General features: G+C 39.5%; 3 protein-coding genes across 3 annotated transcripts; 1 reads left to right on the forward strand and 2 right to left on the reverse strand.

Annotated features, from left to right (window-relative positions):
• Positions 1 to 6,567: 6,567 nt before the first annotated feature.
• LOC105047667 (phospholipase A1-II 5) lies at positions 6,568 to 8,189 on the reverse strand. The gene has a single exon (XM_010926701.4). The coding sequence runs from the start codon at positions 8,097 to 8,099 to the stop codon at positions 6,750 to 6,752; it is 1,350 nt and encodes a 449-aa protein (XP_010925003.1). The 5' UTR covers positions 8,100 to 8,189; the 3' UTR covers positions 6,568 to 6,749.
• A 1,600-nt stretch (positions 8,190 to 9,789) lies between these two features.
• LOC105047668 (transmembrane 9 superfamily member 7) lies at positions 9,790 to 15,878 on the reverse strand. Its single transcript, XM_010926702.3, is given in 8 exon segments — positions 9,790 to 11,096; positions 11,099 to 11,156; positions 11,232 to 11,379; positions 12,981 to 13,093; positions 13,171 to 13,282; positions 13,542 to 13,651; positions 13,789 to 13,953; positions 15,683 to 15,878. Coding segments are annotated over 8 exon segments (1,911 nt in total). The 5' UTR covers positions 15,791 to 15,878; the 3' UTR covers positions 9,790 to 9,999.
• A 2,114-nt stretch (positions 15,879 to 17,992) lies between these two features.
• Positions 17,993 to 19,757, forward strand: LOC105047669 (mediator of RNA polymerase II transcription subunit 9; the record flags this gene model as incomplete). The annotated part of the gene is given in 2 exon segments (XM_073258888.1): positions 17,993 to 18,403; positions 19,695 to 19,757. Coding segments are annotated over 2 exon segments (228 nt in total), but the record flags the coding sequence as incomplete, so codon positions are not given.
• Between the last annotated feature and the right edge of the window lie 202 nt (positions 19,758 to 19,959).

Below are 19,959 nucleotides of genomic sequence, written 5' to 3' on the forward strand. Positions count from 1 at the left end.
GAGCCGGATCTCGTCCCCGACCTCGACTGCGGAAAGGCTTCGCTCGGACTCCTACGGGAACCGGGCTCCATCCTCGACCCCGATTGCTAGTAAACTTCGTCCGGACTCCTACGGGAGCCGGACTTCATCCCTGACTTTGATTGCAGGTAGACTCAGCCCGGACTCCTATGGGAGCCGGATCTCGTCCCCGACCTCGACTGCGGAAAGGCTTCGCCCATGCTCCTACGGGAGCCGGGCTCCGTCCTCGACCCCGATTGCTGGTAAACTTCGTCCGGACTCCTAAGGGAGCCGGACTTCATCCCTGACTTTAATTGCAGGTAGACTCAGCCCGGACTCCTACGGGAGCCGGATCTCGTCCCCGACCTCTACTGCGGAAAGGCTTCGCCCGGACTCCTATGGGAACCGGGCTCCGTCCTCGACCTCGATTGCTGGTAAACTTCGTCCGGACTCCTACGGGAGCCGGACTTCATCCTTGACTTTGATTGCAGGTAGACTCAGCCCGGACTCCTACGGAAGCTGGATCTCGTCCCCGACCTTGACTGCGGAAAGGCTTCGCTCGGGCTCCTACAGGAGCCGGGCTCCGTCCTCGACCCCGATTGCTGGTTAACTTCGTCCGGACTCCTAAGGGAGCCGGACTTCATCCCTGACTTTGATTGCAGGTAGACTCAGTCCGGACTCCTACGGGAGCCGGATCTCGTCCCCGACCTCGACTGCAGAAAGGCTTCGCCCGGACTCCTACGGGAGCCGGGCTCCGTCCTGATATCAAAACTTTGGGATTATAATCAATAGAGTATGATTGATAATATCAGAGTTTAAGATTATGATCATTAAAGGTATGATAAAATGATATTAGAGCTTAGGTTATGATCACTAGAAAATATGATTTAAGTGGTATTTGAGTTTAAAATTATAATTATTCAGAATTATAATTTTAGTGATATCTGAACTTAGGTTATGATCATGAGAAACATGATAGATATAAAAGAGAAGATTCAATATCTAGATTTCGAATCAATAGGTATTAAGATAAAATTTATGCATAAGTGGCATATGATATCTATAATAGAATTGACGAGTTATATCTTGGATTTCAATTAGTAGGGTGGCCTGAATATAAGAAGAGTTGACCCTGGAAGGAAGCGGGATGTATTGATATGTTATATTGAGCATACTTGATGATTTTGGAATGCTAAACTTATATGGAAGGAAATCATGATAACTTTTCTGATTTTGATGTTAATTGTCTGAGCATTACAAATTTTAAATTTATCAGAAGGAAGTTAGGATATGGTCTAAGAAGAAATTTCATCATATGAGTGAGCAATATTTTTGAGCATTGAACCTATAAGAAGATCATATATGAAACTCAATCTTAGAAATATATATATATATACTTGAATTTTATTATGAGAATATGAGATACACATCTTGATGAAATCTTTGGTTATTCAAAATATCATATTCTGAATATGATTCCTTGATCTTTCAAGTTGCATTGAATTTCAAGTCAAAAGCTTACTTTTTTAAGTGGATCAAAAGTATTTTAATATTGTTGTTAATTTAAAGAAAAAAATTTATTTTGTCAGAGTATGATATACAGGTTATGATGAAATCTTTAATAATTCATATTACCATCTTTGGATTAGATTTTTTTTTATTTTTCTTGTGATTATTGAAGATGGTGAAGTGTATTAATTATTCAAATCAAAGTTTGAATTTTTTTTAAATTGAACTAAGACATCTTGCTAGTGTTAAATTTTGAATGACTTATACAAGGGATAAAATTTTGTATGAATTTATTAATTAATATTAAGAGTTGTGATGAAGGGAGCTTTATAAGAAATAATCAAGTTGATTCTACTTAAGGATGTTGGCTTGAGTTCTTCTAGTTTGTCAAGTTAGAATTAATTCTTTTAAAAAGAAAGATTGATTTAGAAATTATCTAAATGATTGTAAGGTAAATCTAAGGTTAATTCAATTGATTCTAGACACGTTGGATTCTTGAAAAGTGATGAAACTTATGTAATGATTTCAAATATAGGAAGTGGATCAAGATTTAATTTTTATATGCTATACCCAAAGGTAGTAAAGATAAGAAACTTAAAATTTTACCCTAAGTCTTATATAAAATTTGAAGGTTGGATCTATCCTGGATTGATCTAACATATAAGGATATTTTTATCTTTGATAGACTTATATAATTTGATAAATTAAGATCAGAGTGCGCAGCAAAGCGTGGTGGATTAAATTGATTAGAAATATTAATCTTTTAAATCAAAAGATATTATGATGAAATACATTAGTTGCAAATAAGGAAGGATTTTATTGATAATGAAAGGATGCTACAGATTTTGATCTAATCTGATCATAGCTAGAAAATTTTTATCAGTAGGTTGCTTCATTGTAGATAATACCAAGAAATTCTAGATATCTCAAGTTTATTAACAGCTTGATAGTTCTGATATTAGTTCAAACTTAGAATGTCCTGACATAGATCTCATATTTTTTTTAAATTTAATATTGTTACTTGGACTGATATAGAAGATTGAGGTTTTCCTAAGATGAGAGTTTACATATAAAATTTGTTGGAAGGTCAAGAGAAGAAAGAAATCGATGATTATGAAGAGTGCCCGATGTTTGACCTTTATTTATTTTTCTATTAAGGATAGTCTGAGATAATTATGAATTTTGAGTGGAATGTATTAGACAAATAACGGTAGTATATTAATACAATTCCAAAATGTTACAGTTCTTCAAAAAAATGAGAAATCAATAAGAGGAGACTAATTTGAAATTTCAAATAATTTTTGTTATAACAAGATCATGAGAAATAAATAATATATAAGACATTATTGTAAGCTTAAGAATGACATGAAGAATGTATACTTTGAAATATGTATCTCGAACGACATAATTTAATTTCGAGGATGAAATTATTTTAAGGAGGGGAGATTGTCACGGCCCAGCCCATAGGGCTCTTGGGCCTGGCAAAATTTGGAGAAGCCCAAAACATAGCCCGACGGGAGGAGGAAGACTCCTAACCGGAGTCTTCTTCCCCCTGACCCCGGTGAAATCGGATCCAGGAGTCCGGCATAGGGTAGAATAGCTCCCCTATAAACCCTCCTTCCCTCCCTTAAGACTCTCCACCGGCGATCTTCGAGCTTGATCTCTTGATTTTTTCCGTTGAAGCCGTGACCTCTCGTACTCGTGCTCGTCGAAAATTGGAGCCGACGATGCTGCTGAAGCTTGAGGTAAACCCTTCTTCTCCTTCCTCTTTTCCTTCCTCTCTTTTCCATGGTTTCGTACACCCTCTCTGGCCTTCGGGATCGCCGGAAAATCCATGAACAAGGTGACCTCTGTTTTGCTCTATTTTGGCCGGATCTTTTCCTTCCCTTTTTCGATCACCGGCACCACCAGTTGCGGCATCTCACCACTAGGATGGGACCCTCACCTCCCAGCCTTCCTTCCCTATGGGTCTTGACCGTCGGCAACTGACCAATGATCGGAAAACAAGAGGTAAGGGGTGGATCCCCTATTTTTTTTTGATTTTCTCTAAGATTCTGCCGGTCGAACCTCGTCGCCGCCTCCCCTTGCTCTATCACCGTCGATTAGACACGATCGTCGGAGCTCGTGCCATTGAGTCTCTTTCCCTCTGGTTCCCCACTGTTCGGCCAAGGAAGAGGAAAGGAAGAAGAAAAGAGAAAAGAAGAAAAAGAAAAAGAAAAAGAAAAATAGAAAAAGAAAAAGAAAAAGAAAAAGAGAAAGAGAAAGAAAAAAAAAAGAAAGAGAGAATTTTCTCTCTCTCTCCTCTCCCTCTTTCCTCTCTCTCTTTTCTCTCTACATTCTCTCTCTAGATCTTTTTCTCTCTCTTTATGGATTTTATCTCTCTAGTATCTTTCTCTCTTTGATTTCATCACGGATCTTAGGATAAACTTGAGATGAAAATAAGATGATTGAGATTGCTCCGAAATTCGTGCAGTAGATTAGATTCTGATCCGATCTTTATTCAAAATTAATAACATCAATCATCGTTAATCCATATTGAGTCATCTGGATATGATCTTTGATGATCTCGATCATGATTGCCTCGTTTGAAGGATCCAAAAATTTTCTCTCTCTATTTTCTCTCTCTCTATTTTCTTTCTCTAAAATTTTTTTCTCTTCATGATTTTCTCTCTCTAGAAGTCTTATGGATCAGTGGAGGATCCAGATACTTAGATAAATCCTAATTTTGATTAATCCTAAGAGAGGTCCTCGATTTGTGTTATTAGGATCGATTATCGGTAATTTCTCTATATGTGATTTTTATATTGATCAGGGTCATGAAGAGATGATTGTCTGCATATGATATCGAGTGAAATATTTTGTTAAAGAAATTCATAAATCAAAGAAGAAAATTGATTTCTGTGCTTGGATCAGTCACCGGTAAAGGTAAGAATCCCTGTACATGATCATCATTATATATGTTATTTTATCGTTAGTTTTATCTCATTGATTTTGCATCGTTGAATTTGAGATCGATGAATTTGTTATATCTGAGACACTGTTATTTATTTATGTGATTTTGAGCATGAGTATGTTATATCAATACATATGTATCAGCGATTGATGGCATGATTATATGGGTATGATATATTTATTACACTGCAAAAATTTGAATTGATTAATGAAGTCAAATATTATAATTTTATGAAAATGAAAAGAAAGAGAAATATGGTTTGGACTGACCTTGTCATGTGGAATAGCCTGCAGGAGCTTATGCCTGGGACAGCCTCCACAGGCTTATGTGTGGAAGAATATGATCCGAGAAAGATCATGAAGAATCTGATCTGAGAAAGATCATAAATGATTTGATCTGAGAAAGATCATGGCCACTTTGATCCGAGAAAGATCATGAATATTTCGATCCGAGGAAGATCACAGAAATCGATCCGAATAAAAGATCGTCGCATGATTCTGGTAGTCCAAAGCCAAAGCCAAAATCAAAAAGAAAAGGATTAAAAACGATGTGATAATGGAAGAAAATAGAAAGATAAGACATGAAACAATCGTTGAATAAAATTGTTTCACTTATTAACATATGATAATGCATCTTTTTTGATAAAACAGATAATCTATAAATATTTGCAGTATTCTGGACAGTGAACATCGGCTTTTATGTGTTATTGCTTATCTTTATTTTTCGATTATATTATTATATTGGTGTGATATGGAAATTCTTACTGGACTGTAAAGCTCACACTCCTTCATCTTTTTTTTTTTCTTCTCAGAGTTACAAGACGTTCATGATTGGCTATGGTTTAGATTTATGGGTGAGTAGATGGATAGATAGAGTGTCATAGTACCTGATCAGAGGATTGAAGAAATTTAATTTGTAATTATGCAAGATTTACGAATTATTGTTGAAATTAATTGTTATGGATGTTAAGATTGTAATGATCTATTTTGGCCTTGCATATTCTTTAGGCTTGCTCTAAAGAGTGTGCGGCCATCACGTATCCGATCCGAATGTTGGGTTCGGGGTGTGACATTACAGTAGTATCATCACTCAAGAATGTCTTAGGTTCATCAGCATATTGACAGTCTCTCCTGTGTCACTATGACTTACACATGAGAGAAAAAGACCAAGGGATGCATGCCAGGGAAAAGAGGGCAAGTAAAATTCCACTAGAGCAAGCCAGATGACCAAATCATATTACCTGTAAATTTTCACTCGATGTGGCAACTAAGACAACGCAATAAACTGCATTGGTGAAGAGTGAACTTCTCTTTCATAATTCTTATTTGAATATATACTTGTTCACTAAAATGGTGTTGGTCCAAGGAAAATGTTATGACATGAAAAGAAAAAAAAAAAAAAAAGACAAATCAGGACAACGAGAATGAACATCGAAACCAAGTCATAGCTTGCTATCCTGACGACTCCAATTAAAACATCAACACTTGAGATTGTCAAAATATCCTTCCAGACTATTTCTTTCTTCTTCTTCTCCTGCTTTGTTTTTAGCTTTATGAAACAGAGGCTTTAACAAGGCCAAGAGACCATTTTGGTAGGAAATTGTGGCGGCAAATGAAGGCCACGTATCATCCAAAAAAATATAGACTTCCTTCCGGAAGTACCACGTATGCAAATTGAAAGGGCAAGTATTGATCAGCTCGGAAATGAAAATTGATTAGGCTGACAGACACAATGATGAGGTTGTTTTCTGTGTGCCCTTTTCAAGCATTAAACATGTATGTATAGTTACTTTCCCCAATTGATGCTGTTAAGTCTTGCAGGATATGAAAGCCAATGTTAAAGGGAAATGGGACTGAAACAATAGGTCACTTGTTCACAACAACAATAGGTGGTCGAATGGCCAGCACTTCTGTTCCTGTTGCTTCATTGAAATTGCACTCTTATCTCTTCTCCCAGTTGCTTATAAGCTGATCTGAACTCTTGAAATCTTTACCTATCTAGGATGGGTTTTTTTCTTTCAGTTCTTCTTGGTTGTTGCTTACCACTCAAATGGAAAAATAAAATAAAACAAACATCATCACGAGCAGACCAATATCCAGAGGGAAAAATAAAACAACCAGCAACCTCCACTTTGGGAGCATTTCAATATCCAAATCACTACGTCATCGACAAGTACTAAAACAAACAAGCCACCAAGGAACCAGAACGATCCATTCCAAAGCCACAACCAGACGCCAAACAACATTGAATCCCTCGAGCATCCGCCCCATAAGCCATGATCGAACGCTGATCAACGAACACATAGAAAGCAAGAAGCGAACCGTTTTCCGTAACCCGATTTCCTCTTATTGACTGAAACCCGCTTCCCGTCAGTCACAACAGCCGTGCTCGCGACATCCCCAGCCGCCTTGAAAGAAGGCAGGACGGGGAAGTCCTCCGGCGCCGGCGACGCCAAATACCACTCCCCATCGGCGCCCAGCACCATCCCTTTGTTCTTCTCCACCCACCACGACCCCGGAATAAGGTACTCATCCTTCAGGTACTCGCTCGACTTGTTCACCAGCGCTACGCTCCTCTTCACCTTGAACTCGAACTCTCCATCCTCTCCATTCCACCCCGCCACGGCCTGCAGAATCCCTTGCAAATTATGCCAGTCGCTCGGGTTCTTCGAATCTTTCAAATACGGCGATTTCCGAGCATCGACAACCAGCTCCACTCCAGTGTACGCATAGCCCAACAACCCACTAGGATACTTTGGAATCAAATCTATTTTGTTCTTGGTATGCAGCACTCTAAGATTGGGCAACTTCTCCAGTCTGCCATTGAAGGCCTTGTTTCCAATTTGTGGGCTTCCAAACACCATAGCACAAACTTGAACATAGCTGTTCTCTCCAATCTTGGATAGGCCATTTTCCACGATATCGAAAGCGCTCAGAATGGCCAAGCTCGCTCCCAAGCTATGGCCGACGCAAATTATGCTGACGCTCTCGTTCTTGTGGCGCTCCACTAGCTGTTTGATGTTAGCCAGGAGCTGGTTCCTTGCGCTCTCTTTGTTGAAGCGAGATTGCGGGTCGCTTGAAGTATAGATCATATACCACCCCTTCATGACCTTGGGAATTTCCTCATCATCGGCCGAGCCTTTCTGGGTGGAGGAGAGGATGGAGTCGATGGGAACGAGCTCGGGCATGGCGACGTCGACCCACTCCAGAGTGCGAATGGTGCCGCGCCACGCGACGTAGATCTCGCGGCGGCCGGTCTGGAGGGCGGCGGCGTCGGAGGAGACGGCGACGTAGCCGATCCAGTTAGACTCTTTGCTCCAGGCCTCGTCGGAGAGGGAGAAGAGGAGTAAGTCGTTGGGGAGGCCGATCTGGGAGGTGGCATAGAGGTACTCGACGACGGAGAAGTCGGCGGCGGAGGGGAAGAAGACTTTGCTGAGAAGGGTGGATTTGGAGTAGCGGCAGCTGCCGCAGTACTTGGAATGCTGGTCGCTGTTGAAGGAGTCGTAGGTGACCTGGCAGAGGTCACCGCACTGGAGGAGGAGGCGGCGGAGCGAGAGATTGAGGGGGTCGAGCAGGCCGGCCCAGTGGTTGGAGCCCAGGAGCTCCTGCCATGGGGGCGTGGCGGCTCCGTCCTCTGCCATTAGTTGTAAGTGTTAGTGTCACAGGGAACAAGGGGTTTGTGACTTCGCTTGGAGTGGAAGAATAAAAAGAAGAAGATGATGAACGGGAGTGGATTCTTTGCTCCTTTCTCGGAATAGACATGGTTGGTTGGAGGAGGGAAAAGCCAAGAATTTTGCTTTCAGGGGGAGAATCTGACAGCAGGAAGTAGGGCCCGTCTCGCCATTGCAACGTTCTCTACGGAGATTATCGCCCGTCGGATTTCGATGCGGTTTGTATCTTTCGCACGAAAGAAGGATTCATCTCCTTCGCGACAATCCACCGTTGGATCGTGAAATGATGGTACGGAGTTCCGTGTTGGACAACGGTCGATATATGAAAGAAGATTAATCATTCTTTCGTGTGAAAGATACAACCCGAACCTGTTGCATCTGATAACGGGATCGGGGATCCTCAAGTTGCATTGTGGATCTAATCTGCGAGTTGTGTGGGGTAAGAGCTGCATTTCAAGTGGGTCGGTTGGGCCTAGGTCCAGACTGAGCTCGGCTAATCCAACTCACTACGGACTATCTCTATTTTGATCAAGATTTAGCTGTAAGTCTTTGGTATTACTCTTGGATTATTGAACTAATTTCCTCCAGATTGAGTCAAAGTGTAACTGGATTGGATTCCGGATTCCATTTCATGAGTCCTATGTTGGAACGAATTGGATGTGGAATTTCGACATTGGATCCACATCTAGACTTTAGAGTTAATTTAGGTATGAACATGTTTGAGTTGGATCACATACAAGTCGGATCCAGATTTACCCAACCCATTTTGGTGCCTTCTCAATGCTGATTGATGATAGTTTGGTGAAGTGTCTCTTTCTGGGCCAGCCTGTAGGCTAGGGAATAAAACACCAGGGAACGAAGACAGTAGCACCCTGCATGTTCTGAGCCCATTGATGGGATGGAGTTGCTCCGCCACCCATCAAATACCGAGCCTTATCGTCTCCATTTATGAACTGGTTCTACAGATCCTTCTGCCAAACTCCTTAAAATGTCACCTCCGAGGCTCCACAAGTAATTTTACACAGTGGGTATGCTTACTGCAGGACCAGAACTCCTCCGTCTCTATCCCTTTAGAGATGAATAAGGTACAATCAATATTTACCAAAAAAAAAAAAAAAAGAGAGCAAAGAGACAACCAACGTCGCATGAATTGATACAGATAAACCCCTTGAACTCGGCATAACTTCTACAACATCGGATGCAGAGCAAACGAGATAAACCCCTTTGTGTTCAGCACAACCCATAGGACACTAGATGTAAAGCAGTAAACTCCAGACAAATCAGACATCTGGCAATTCGTGGGATAGCAAAGCACCTATTATAGCAAATGAACCTTGCAGTCATCCACTCAGTTTTAAGAATAAGCATATTGACATGCTCTCCGTTGTCAACAAATGACCTAAACATGAAACAAAAAGACCAAGGGATATATGCCAGAGAAAGAGGACAAGTAAAATCCCACTAGAGAAAGCCAGATGATCGAATCATATCTCACATGATCGGCAACAAAGACAACGCAATAAACTTCATTAGTGAAATAGTGAGCTTCTCTTGCATAATTTCTATTTGAATATAAACTTGTTCCCTGACACAAGGTGTTGGTCCAACCAAAAAGTTACAACATAGGAAACAAAAATGAAAACATTAACAACCAGTTCCAGAACAACAGGAATCAAAATAGAAACCAAGTCCTAGCATGCTATCCCGACTCCTACAACTAAAATCATCGACCCCCAAAATCATATCAAGTCAATAAACTTCTTCCCTCCATCTCCACTCTTCAACCAATCATCCCTCAGCTCCACAAACCAGCCTTTCACGTTGAAATGCTAGTTGGAAACTGATAAAAGCTCATGGACTCACTGTATGATCAGTCTATCTTCACAGAGGAATATATCTTGCGAACAAACCAGAAGCAAGCGTAGAAGCCAATGGTCCCGGTCAATACAAAAAACCCATAAGATGCAATCAACATGTATCCAAAGTAAAGGATCCCAGAAACAACCTTTGTAATCTCAAGCTTCGTGAAGAAATAAAACGCTGAATATAAGAAAAGGTATAATGCAGAAGAACCTGAAGTAAGATATGCCCTCCACCACCAGTGGTAATCCTCACTGCAAAGCTGGAAGTAGCAGAGCACAATAGTAATTTCTGCACAAGTTATTATAAGGATAACAAAGACTATGAAGAGGAAGCCAAAGATGTAGTAGAATTGGTTCAACCATATTGACGTTAAGATGAAGAAGAGCTCAATGAAGACAGCACCAAATGGAAGAATACCCCCAATTAATATGGAGAATGCTGGCTGCATGTACCAAGCCTGCTCAGGTATCTGTCTTGGGATCTTGTTGGTCTTTACAGGGTCCTCAATAGCTGGCTTCTTGAAACCTATGTAGCTACCAACAAAGACTAGTGGTACTGATATGCCAAACCATAGGAACACCAGTGCAAACATGGTCCCAAAGGGAACAGCACCAGAAGACTTCTCACCCCAGATCAACGCATTCAGCATAAAGAACATGGTGAAGACAATGCCTGGAAACATGAAAGCTGTTTTCAAAGTAGTCTTCTTCCATTCTGTACCTTTGAACATCTTATAGAGGCGAGCTGAAGAATAGCCTGCAAATAGGCCCATGAAGACCCACAAAAGGACCATGGCAGTCATCAAACCCCCACGATTGGAAGGAGAAAGGAAGCCTAGTAAAGCAAACATCATAGTGACCAGGGTCATCCCAAAGAACTGAACCCCTGTTCCAACATACACACACAGCAAACCAGAGTTGACCGGTGGTCGGAACACGTCACTGTGGACTAATTTCCATCCCGTTTCTTCTTGGGCTTCATCCTGAGTCTCCAATTGATTGTAGTTTGCTATATCTCTGTATAGGGTTCTCATCATAATCATCGCCACCATGCCGGACAAGAAGAGAACAATCATTAAGGAATTGATAATAGAAAACCAGTGGATTGATCATCACTCATGAGAAGGTAAGTGTCCCAACGAGATGCCCATTTGATATTGCTAGTCTGAAGAGGCAAAGCCATGAAAGTTAGCAGTGCATCTTGAGAACAAAAAGTTAGCTTGAAGAAGTGAGTACATACCTGGAAGGTAACATCATAAGTGAATACAACATATGTATCATCGGCAACTTCCTGGGGACTGTGGGCATTTGGGGTTGCTTTGGTGCTTGGGTTGCATGTCACCAATTTAGGGTTATTATCATCCCAGTTGTTATACTCATGATGTACACTGTTTGAAAAGCAAATGACACATCAGTTTAAGGCATGCATGGAAGAGCACGAATCAAGATTAGGTTCATCATATTCTACTAATTGCAACAATCTGGTACCTTGAATAATAAGTTAAACAACTACTACAAGTTTAAGAGATACCAGCAAGTAGTTCTGTATTGAAATCCGAAGAGGAATGCATATGTTTCAGATGGATCTTTTCATTATAATCTTTTTTTCCAACAATTCCATTACAATAGTTGACTTTTTTTATTATCAACTTCCTCAGACTACTCTTAACATATCTCACAAATGCACCAGAACTTGTGAAAGAATTCATCAGAAGAAAAGGAAGTCATACAAGCACATAAATCTATGTTACAATTTTGTGACAGAAAATCTAGAATACTAATTAAGCTTCAAGCAGCTGCTAATCACAGAGTGAAGAAATGGTTCAAATAGCATCAAAACACCAACGACTCCATATTTCGTCAAGAAACTCCTACTACCAAAACACGACTTTCCATCTATTAACAGCAAAGCTAGAACCAAAGCAATCCCCTAAAATATCCAACACGGAGAAATTTATAATATCTGGTAACATATTTAGTATAACTAAGATCCCAATGCATCTATTAATGGTGATATAAGGAGGAAAGGGCCACGTCACTCCAATTCTGACTGATATGACTCCATTTATATGAGTTGCATGAGCAAGGTTTACCCTTGATAGTTGATACCATAAGGATGGCTAAACACAAGTTGTCCAGCTGTCTGACAATTCCCAAAGTTGGTAGAAAAAGGGAAAAAGAAACTCGTAGACTGTAGCATGAGTACCCTTTCTACTTGCCTTTTATGAACATGAGTTACCAGGCTTTGTGGAAAACTAGGTGGCAAGGATCATAGCTGATCCATTTGTCCTCTATCAACATTGCACACCACCAATAAATGAGTACCATTTAATTCTCTGTTATCCTGCAGTTTCAAGACCATTGTGGCATTTCCACAATTGGGTATGGTTTGTCTCTGTTCTTTCCATCACACTAATGCATCTGCAACGCTGCATCTTTCAGAATTATAGCTGACATTGACATTATATTTTACCTACCTGGAGTACCTAATGCACATCAATTTTATCAATCAACATGGCATAACTATTGTATAAAATACAGAATACATCAATATGCTGCCAGACAATATCGCCTATCACCTATCCATCACACACATACACACACACATCTTTAAGAAGAAAAGACTATCACGGGGTTCAATGACCTCGAAGGTGGTGGAGTTTAGGAGGCTACAACAGCGAAAATAAGAGGTCAAGTTAGTGCTATTACAAAGTTGGTGCTGTTATGCTCTATACAGGCTCAAGCAAGGACTTGTGATTAAGGTGTTGCCAAGTTGAAGTTTTGTTGTATGAATAAGTAGCATATTGGGGCAGACAAAGTAATGAGCAAACAGCAATTATTCTTTAATAACAATGAAGAACTTAAAAGAGTGAGACATGGCACAACATGATTATAAACATTATCGTAAAAATAGAAAAAGAATAATTATTGTGAGTGAGTGAGAGATAGATAGAGAGAGAGAGAGAGAGAGAGAGAAGAACATTTGCACCTGCTAGGAGTAACCTCAAAACCAACTATACGAGCATCCTCATTTTCAGGATCCTTATGGTACATAACTTTGAAGCTGAGGTGGTTATTAATGCAATATTTCTCATCCTTTGTCTGCCACAGAATAAGATATGTTAACTACAATATAAGAACAAGCAAGAATCATTGCAAAAACACCATATGCAACTTACACCAGTGAGCTGGCTTTCTTTGTAACCAACACGGAAACCATGCTCATAACTTGGTGGTTGACTTTCATCTCTCCTTTGCCTCGGAACTGCGACAGGAAGATTATCCAATATTCTACATAGTGCACAACAAGATTGTCAAATATTGAAGGGCATGGTAATTTTACAGTAAGATCTCAAAAGATACGTTTCTTTCTCCTTTTTAAGGAAAGAAAATTATTCATGTTTATCATCAGGAAATATCACATCTTGAATAACTAAAGAGTTTAATTCTGTAAGTGAGATTACATCAAGTAACAACTCTAAAAGCCATGCATATGTCATAAAATAAGCAAAGATATTCAGGGAAAAACAATTTATACAAAAAAACTTACATATTCACTCGATATTCATCATCAATTTTCTCCTTAAAATTCTTCGCAGCCTCTGGGGTAAGCTTTGTGCGACATGCCACTTTGCATGTCTCATCCATCCCCATCTTAAACTGGGATGGACATCAAAGATTTACAGAAATATGGTCAAATAGGAACTTGTATGCCGAAGCTTTGCTATATTTGCTTTATTTCATGATAAAAAATGAGTTCTACTTGTTTATTGGACTCAAAGGTTGAGGTGACTCACTGTATACACAGAGTTCTCGATACGATCACCCCGAAGGACCTCTCCCAAGTTCTCAGCGCTGTTCATGATTTTAGCAGGCTTACAGAAATCCAGGAAATAATAATCATATGGAAGTTGAGTCTTTGTTGATGAAAGTTTGTTCACTTTCACCTGAAGTTCATCGCCCTGAGCAGAAAAGGTCAATCAGCATTGAGGTAACACCAAGGACCGAATTGAAAAACCAACTTTGAAAGGCACATGTGTACTTAAATATGCTGAGGATGAGGGAACTTTTAAAGACTGAAAACGAAAGTAGAAGAAATACCAGATTCAGGACAAAAAAATGAGTTCCAAGCATCCAGTGACAATAGATCAGAAGAAAGCAATGCAACATCAATAATACCACGATAATTACAATTCTCATTGGATAAGTAAAGTTCAACATTTTAAGAAAGACATGATATAAGATCAACAAATTATACACACCAAGAATCTTATTTATATAACTAACATATGTCTCAAGTCACAGATATCAGTCCATATTCAATGTAAACCTTAATGAATAGTGCAATACAATAATGGGTAGCATATTTTTTTCCTTGTGCTTAATAACAAAATCTTCCTGGTCAGCATTTCTGATGGCACAGACAAGCAATACACTTGAGACCTCAACCACACAACCAAAAAGAAATGTCCAATCTCACATATCTTAACACGCTAAGTCAAAATGCTTGGCTAAAGTTGAAAAACAAAAATTCATATTTTTGATTGAAGTTTAGCATGTGCTGGCATTGCAATATCTTGCACTCATGCTTCAGCAGCTTCAACCCAAAGAAAATGTTTTTATAACATAAGGTTCAAATAACGGAGGTTATTCTCTCCAAACTCTAACCATAAGATTTTCATAGATGCAATATCTCAATGTCTATCATGACTTGTTTAAGCCTATTTGCACTCCAATAAGAATGCCTAGAAATGGTTAAAATGCAAAATGTTGTGCCTAAATTGACATTTGTTTCACAAAGAGGGAAAAGACCAAGAGGTTGCAGCCTTGCAGGAATCCAAAATCTGTGATTGGAGAGAGAGAGAGAGAGAGAGAGAGAGTGCAGAACAGATAGTACTCCAGCAAGAAGCTATTTGGGAAAGAGCTTCGCCATCCCAGCACTGAAAAACCAAGCTAAAAGATCAACTGAAAGATAGGGTTGCACCAAGTAATTATGACCCGCAAAAAGAATAATATAAATATTTTGTATAATGTCAGTGAATGTTACGGTCTTATAACTTCCCTAGTTCAAATCCATAAAATCTCCAATGGAGCAAAAAACAAAAAGACAAATCATGAACATGATTCCCAAAATCAAAACAAGAGACGCAAACAGATCAAATGAATGCATAAAGATCACCAAAACATGTATCACATGGAACAAAGCTATAAATAATTGACAGCGGCATATCACGAGACTTAAAACTCGATGACCAGGGCATTAAACACGACAATTCAACGTGTCTATGATCAGATCTTTCAAGCATTCATATTAAACTATGAAGGGCGATATGTACACTGGAGAAGCAATGCAAGAGCGAAAATCCAGCCAAACCCAATGCTGTGATTAAGACAAGAAAATCAAAACCCTCGAGTAAAAGAGCAGTATAGGAGCAATAATACAACCAAATATAATCCTCTGATCGAAATAAGACATCTCAAACCCCAAAACATAATTTCCTGGGCCTGATTTCCTTAGATGCCTGTAAAATAATACAACAATCCATCGGGATGGTTAACGAATCGCACAACGTGTAGCAAGAATTATAAATCCAAGCATTCAAAGGACAGATCCGCGAAAAAGACTGATTCAGAACGTAGAACCCTAGCTAGATCCACACTCATTCGATCAAAATCGCCAGAAGAAACCACCTGCTGGAAGCCGCGAGGTGCGACGCCGGGGAGGTAGAAGGCATCCGCCGACAGGAGGAGGAGGAGACCTGAGAGAAGGACGATGGCGATCCCTCCGAGGTTCCCCATCTCGATCTCGGGCAGAGGGACGCTCGCTGAGAGAGGAGGAAATTTGGAGACGGAGATGAAGAAGAAGGTACCACGGGGTAAAAGTAAACGAAGGAGCGGGTTTTGTACTTAGTTATCTTGGAATTCCAGTGCAGACGCAAACAGCGACTGCGTGGTGACTTTTTATTACGTGTCACCCTAATAGACCTAAAAGTTGGCACCGACATCGACGTATGACCACGTGTATCTTTAGGGGGTGAATGTTTCTCGTGTTTTTACGGACGCGGAATTTGCGCCCGGACTGAACGGCAAAGATGGCAACATGCAATTCGGCAAATCATAATCCGATAACAGTCGTTTGAGCTGTGTTGACGGGAGCAGCCACTCCATTGAGCTATGCCGGCGCCTCAGATCTGATCAGACGGACGATCGTGATTCATCATCGGATACTCATCACCTTATTAATTAGTTTATTTATTTATTTATTTTAATGGGTCTTTTGGACCCCGGTGTGAATGTGCGATTACTGGTTAGAATGTAGTTTCAGTGCGATGGTTTCGGATGGGCATTTAGGCCCCTTTATTGTTTTCCTTCCTGGTTAAAAAAGAATTTAGGAAAAAAATAATTAGTATTGAATTTGGCAAGTATCTCTAGCATGTATTATGACTCGTAAAGGCTTTGCATGTAGCATTCAAAACTGATACTGACCGAGCAACTTTAAATGGATTAGCTGATTGATCCAAGAAAAGGTGTTGGACAACAAAAAGTTGAAAACAAAAATGTTGGTGCTGGCTTTATCATTCGAGATGTCTAAAGATTATGTTTGTAAGAAATTTTGGTCATACACAATGTGTGAATTTGAAGTTCTCTAGATTTTTTGAAAAAAAAATTATCTATTTTGAAGAAAATATGTATGTACCAAATAAAAAAATAAATAAAATATATAAAATTAAGATTTTTTTCGACACATCCTTACTATATCGACTCTAATTTATAAATTTATTCACTTAGCTTATTTTGCTCTAAATTGAAAAGTTGTATGTATCTATTAAATAACATAATTGATTGGTTGATGAATGGCACTTATCTATACTATCTCTCATGTACAATAACTAGGCATTTATTTATATATGCATGAATTCGCACCCTCGAACCACAACCATTAGAATTATTGTAAATTTGCCTAATAGGATGTGGCATGTTTATTTTTGCTAACATAAGAAAATAGCAGGTTACATAATGTTGCATTGGATAAAATTATGAGCCTTGCTAATTGCTATCTTAATTGAAAAAAAAAAGTTTAATCATTGAAATACCATCTCTAAATAAAAAATAAAAAATAAAAAAGAATATCGACCTCCCAAGCTATCCCATTCTATTATGATAATGCTACTACATTGATGGCCATTGTTTGTTTATCACTGAGATTATCTTCTATCACTCTCCTCCAACCTCTTCCCCCACCTCGACTGTTATCACTATCTCATCCTTATCCTATCCACCCTTCGCCCCTTCCCCATCTGCTCCCTTTTCATTTGCCAAAGATTGCACTCTCTCTTCCTCTCTCTCTCTCCTATTTGCTCCCTCTTCATTTGTCAAAGATTGCACACTCTCTCTCTCTATCTCTCTCTCTCTTCTCCCACTTCCAACCATACTTCTATCATCATCTCATCTTCTGCATATCAACCTACCTCTATCCTACTTGACCTAATAAAACTCTAATCATAGTCAACTCCCATTAAGACGTCCCTTTGAGTTTTAGTAAACTCCAAACCTAAGTCGGTTGCCTATATCAGTTGGCATCTTGGATCTAAATTTTGTTGAATACATAGCTCATTGAAGGATAGAACCAGTCCAGCTTTTGGCAAAAAAGACCTATCAAGTCTTTAGGTCCGGTTCATTGAAGGATAGGACCAATTTAGATATGAATAATGAGGACCTATTAGGTCTTGAGGTCAGGTTCATGTATCATAAAAACACCCTATAGGCAATGTACATAGAGAGTTTGATCTTAAATTGGTGTAAATGCAGTTTATGTATATAATACTATTTATATTGGTGTTGTAGATGAAATTTTCAGTTGCGTCAAATTTATCTCCGTGCTGATAGATCAGTTCAAACCAACATGACTGTTTCTTTTTTTTTTTTTTTGGTCTATTTTTGTACGTGTTGGTTTGCGGTCGGACGGTCTGGTCCAGCCAATAACTTCTTGCGTCCGGAGGCACCGGCGTGCCAAACCGCGTCGCTTCACATCGTGAGATAGAGCGGGACCTCGAGCCGTATGCAAATAACCCTCAAGAGCTGAGACCCGTCCGGCGATAAAGAACGAAGAGGAGACCAAACAATTTCTCTTTCTTTCGTCCCCACTCCCTCCCCCTGTGATTTGAACGCTCTCGATCTCTCCTCTTCCTACCCTCAGGGTCCCAAACCCCAAGGTGGATTCTTTTTTAATCGCAAAGGGGCACGGAAATGGATCACCAGTACAGTGGGGGAAGCTGGATGATGGTCCCGAGCCAAACCTCCATGGGCCAAGATCTCCGCTCTCTCCAACCCCAATACCCCCAACAGCAGCCGCAACAACAGCAGCAGCACCATCACCACCCGTCGCTGGCCTCGCACTTCCATCTCCTTCACGTGCGTTTCCCACTTTCTAAAACCCTAGCCCTGTTTGTTTTCGAAATCACTATGAATCAAGCAGCCAATGACTTCATCTCTTGTTTGATGAATGATAGTGATAGGAAATCAGCGTTTTGCTGATCGGTTACTTCTACTCCTCCAAGATTATTCCCTCTATCGGATGAAATTGTTTACTTGTATATAGAACTGACAGACAGTAACGACCAAGGTTGTTTCTTTGTAATTTCTGTTCATGAAGTATCTTGCAATTCTATAGGTTTCTTCAGTTAGATTTGGTGGGAGTTGGTTGGATTTTTATGGGAGGTTTCCAAAATGTCGGTGTCGTTTAATTTCTCTAGGTTCTTGGAAAGCCACGAATCTGTCTTCTGTTGGATAGGATTGTGTCTTTGGTCGCTAACTAATTAGTGTTTCCGAATACATTTTGATGATGGACGATTTATTGCCAACAACTGCGACATATAAACAATTAATCTTCATAGCTGAAACTGTAGCTGTTATAGTTTCATTATCATCTCATCTCGCAATTTGAATATTTAATATTGTGTATGAATGATTTCCATGGATTTTAGTATTTGGTGGGAAATGGTCGTATTTTTTATTTCTTAAATAAGCTTTTCAAAATTCTAGAGTAGGAAGCCAGATTCTTTCTTCTACTGAACATGATTGTTTTTTTCATAATTCTAGCATGGATTGATTATTACAACTGATAACATAATCCTTGATGGTGACCATGTATGAACAAGAGGAAAGGAAAACGGTAATTTGACCAATGGTATGCTTGTTCTAAGCCCTTGTATTTTGAGTCGCCATACATGGTCTTATTGTGTCAGATCTTATTTTTTGCCCTCAAGATCTGACCAAATCTGGGGGTATTTCTTATTGATGTCAAGGAATTGGAGAGGAAGAATATGAAAAGACTGAGAAACTTGTCCCTTTATCAAGATCATTAAGGCAACAAAGTCTCCTAAGGAATACCATAAGGCTGCACTCACTGATGCATACAAATATATGATTACTTATGATTAACATCTATGCATCGAGGAATGTTTTTTCAATTATCAACATATCTGTTATACATGTCCACTGTTCACTTGATCAGGCTTATTAGTTTAGATTATGATCATTTCTCTGTTACAATGATTATATCTTGGTTCATGACCATGTAGAAGAGGAGTTCTATGTGTCCATGTCTTAAGCAATTCACATCATATACTCATGGTGGAAGGATAGGGTAGTTTATCTTTATTTTGTTTATAATTGTTATTTTTCCCATTATTTTATTTTGCAGTTAGTGGAAAGGTTAGCAGAGGCACTTGAAAGTGGAACTCGCGATCAGCATTTTGATGCACTGGTTAGAATCTCTCTCTCTCTCTCTCTCTCTCTCTCTCCGCGCATGCGCGCGCATGTGTGTGACACATACGAACATGCTTCAGAAATCATACTCGATTTAATGTTACTTTGGAGTTCTTTGGATAAACTTGGGCTAGATTGTCTAAGCATCTTAGGTACTCCATTTTTGGATGCCAGGTTTCCATCTATTTTTGGTTGCTCAA

The sequence above is a fragment of the Elaeis guineensis genome, chromosome 6, assembly GCF_000442705.2.
Source record: "Elaeis guineensis isolate ETL-2024a chromosome 6, EG11, whole genome shotgun sequence".
NCBI lineage: Eukaryota > Viridiplantae > Streptophyta > Magnoliopsida > Arecales > Arecaceae > Elaeis > Elaeis guineensis.

Bases quoted from the DNA above. Each gene is read 5' to 3' on its own strand.
- LOC105047667 (XM_010926701.4), bottom strand. From the start codon at position 8,099: ATGGCAGAGGACGGAGCCGCCACGCCCCCATGGCAGGAGCTCCTGGGC.